Source organism: Engraulis encrasicolus, chromosome 17, assembly GCF_034702125.1.
Source record: "Engraulis encrasicolus isolate BLACKSEA-1 chromosome 17, IST_EnEncr_1.0, whole genome shotgun sequence".
NCBI classification, from domain to species: Eukaryota; Metazoa; Chordata; class Actinopteri; order Clupeiformes; family Engraulidae; genus Engraulis; species Engraulis encrasicolus.
The window spans coordinates 17,447,586-17,450,085 of NC_085873.1; the positions used below are offsets into that span (position 1 = coordinate 17,447,586).

Genomic DNA, 2,500 nt, shown 5'->3' on the forward strand with positions numbered 1-2,500 from the left:
ATTGGCCGTCTCTGCCTTTTTGTCGTTCCCTTTGCCACACATGCTAAGCTGGTTGTATGCTTGTATGTTACAATAAGCCCAATGTATGTATCATCATAGAGAAAAAACCCATATAACAACAACAATAGTCTATGTATGCATGCTGCAGAACTATTGTCTGGCCTCACAAGGTCTTTGTTGATGTCCATGTGAAATGAAAGTCCCAGATGCTGCTCAAGACGCTTGTGAACACGTCTGGTCACGACCCCGTTATTGTTTGTGACTCCTCGTCTCCTTGTCGTGTTTACATCCTGTCCTGTTCCATACGTTGTTTCCCTCACTTCCTGTCTGTGTGTGTGTGTATATGCTAATACAACCTCGACGTCCTGTTTCCGCAGACGGGCAAGAGCGGCCGCAGCATGCCCAACATCCTGGACGATATTATCGCCTCGGTGGTGGAGAACAAGATTCCGGCCAGCCGCGGGGCCACCAAGCTGGGCCTGAAGCAGGAGCCCGGAGTCACCGCCACCGAGTCTGAAACGCCGCCACCACGCTCCACGGCCGAGCAGCAGCAGCGCAACAAGACCAAGCCCCCCACCACCACCAGCACCACCACCACCACCACAACACCGGCCACCATCCCGGAAGAGCCCCCAAAGCTCCACGCGGATATTCCTCACTGCTGGCTGTATGGCCAGAAGCTTCTCTGGCTCAAGGACCACCGCAACTCCAGCAACTGGAAGCTCTTCAGGGAGTGCTGGAAGCAAGGCCAGGTGAGCTGGTTTACAGGAGGACACATTACATTACATTGCATAAACACACGTTACATTGTAGGGCTGTGCAATGTATCGAATTGATATCGTGATATCGATGTTGCTGTTAAACAAGATTAGGGCTGTCCCGACTATTCGACGTAATCGATTACGTCGATTGCGTAAATAAGTCGGCGTGTTCAACATACCGTCGTTTACGTGATTTGCGCAAAAAAACAAAAAACAAAAAAAAAAGTGACTTGCGCGAGCCGCGAGGTACGTGCTAAACAGAAGCGACGAAAATGGCAGAGGCTGAAAGCCTAGGGTGTCAGTGTCAGACGAAGATGAAGGTGCAGTGGCAGTGCACCACTAATCAGCCCAATGAAAAAAAGTGATTTGTGCGAGCCGCGAGGTAGCCTACGTGCTGAAAACAGAAGTGGAGAAAATGACAGGGGCTGCACGTCCGAGAGTGTCAGTGTCAAACAAAGATGAAGGTAACAGTGGCACCACTTATCAGCCCAATAAACGGACAAAGACATCTAAAGTGTGGCGATATTTTAAAGACAAGGCACAAGACCTGGTTGTGTTTCTGTAGGAGACTATATTTATTGAGGAAGTGAAAGTTTTTCAGACCGAGACGCGCGGTATATTTCACACTGCTTTATACTGTCGCTATGCTGGCGGCGTGCATAGCAACGACAGGGAGATAAAGCAATGATTCGTAATGTGCCTGTTATAGACGCAATATTCAACATCTTTAGGGTGACAGTGGTCGGGGTGTTTTTAGAAGAGCTTGTATACAAAGTAAAAAGTAAATGAAGACAAAAGAAGTGTGCATATTCCGTCCAACAGCGTGAGATGTGGAGAAGTGAGAGGAATGCATGCCTGATTCAGAAAGGTCTCTTCCCTTCTCCTCCACGGACGGTGCACGAAGTTCACCTCGCACTATTCAATATTGTTTGTGCCGACTGCAGGTCTAAATAAATAGTAATATTATTCTAATAATATAATAAGTCATAATTATGCCGTGCTGCAATTACTAACTGGGTCTATATTAGCGACAGAAAGGGGATAGGGACCAGCAGGGTTTTGGTGCGTCAACAGAATGACATGGACAGAGTAGCCTCGACGTTCTTTCCTTGCAGGCTACTCATAATCTCTGGTAGCCTTTACCCTAACCTATAGTGGCCCATATTTGTTTCCACTTTCCTAATACTGTATAAATTGGGCCTCTTTATACATCAGTAAATGTAGGCTAATAAGCTTACTTGATTTGAACTGAAACAAAAATATATTATATTAGGCCTGTATGTATTATATATATATTTTTTTTTAAGAAATCATTGTCCTAATAGGCCCTAGGTGCACTCTGTTTTATTTGTCTGTTATTTTCAGGTCAAAATTAAGTGGCATATCACAGTTTTTCCCTTCCAAAAAAAATAATAAAAAATAATCGCGACTATTCGAAAAAAATAGTTGATAGAATAATCGGGAGGAAAATAATCTTTAGGGACAGCCCTAAACAATATCAAATTTCATGATATCGAGTTGAAACAATATTTTTGTCTCCACTTGAGCCTTTGCGAACACAGAGCAGTCTTGCTACCCAACTCTCATGCAGAACACTACTGTGTTTCTCTATTGCATTCCATTCACACTGCTTAAGGGAGAAAAGATTGTGAATTGTTTAGCACAGTTATTTGTCTTTAAAGGAAATATTGTCAAAAAATTGTGATATGAATATTGACTTAGATAATCGTGATATTGAT

At 44.0% G+C, this 2,500-nt stretch overlaps 1 protein-coding gene across 1 annotated transcript in view; it reads left to right on the forward strand.

The window, feature by feature from the left end:
- jmjd1cb (jumonji domain containing 1Cb) overlaps positions 1–2,500 on the forward strand; it is a 216,357-nt gene that overhangs the window by 189,517 nt on the left and 24,340 nt on the right. Inside the window, exon 20 of the mRNA XM_063221908.1 lies at positions 378–752. Coding sequence (XP_063077978.1) covers positions 378–752 — 375 coding nt within the window. The remainder of the gene's footprint in view (positions 1–377; positions 753–2,500) is intronic.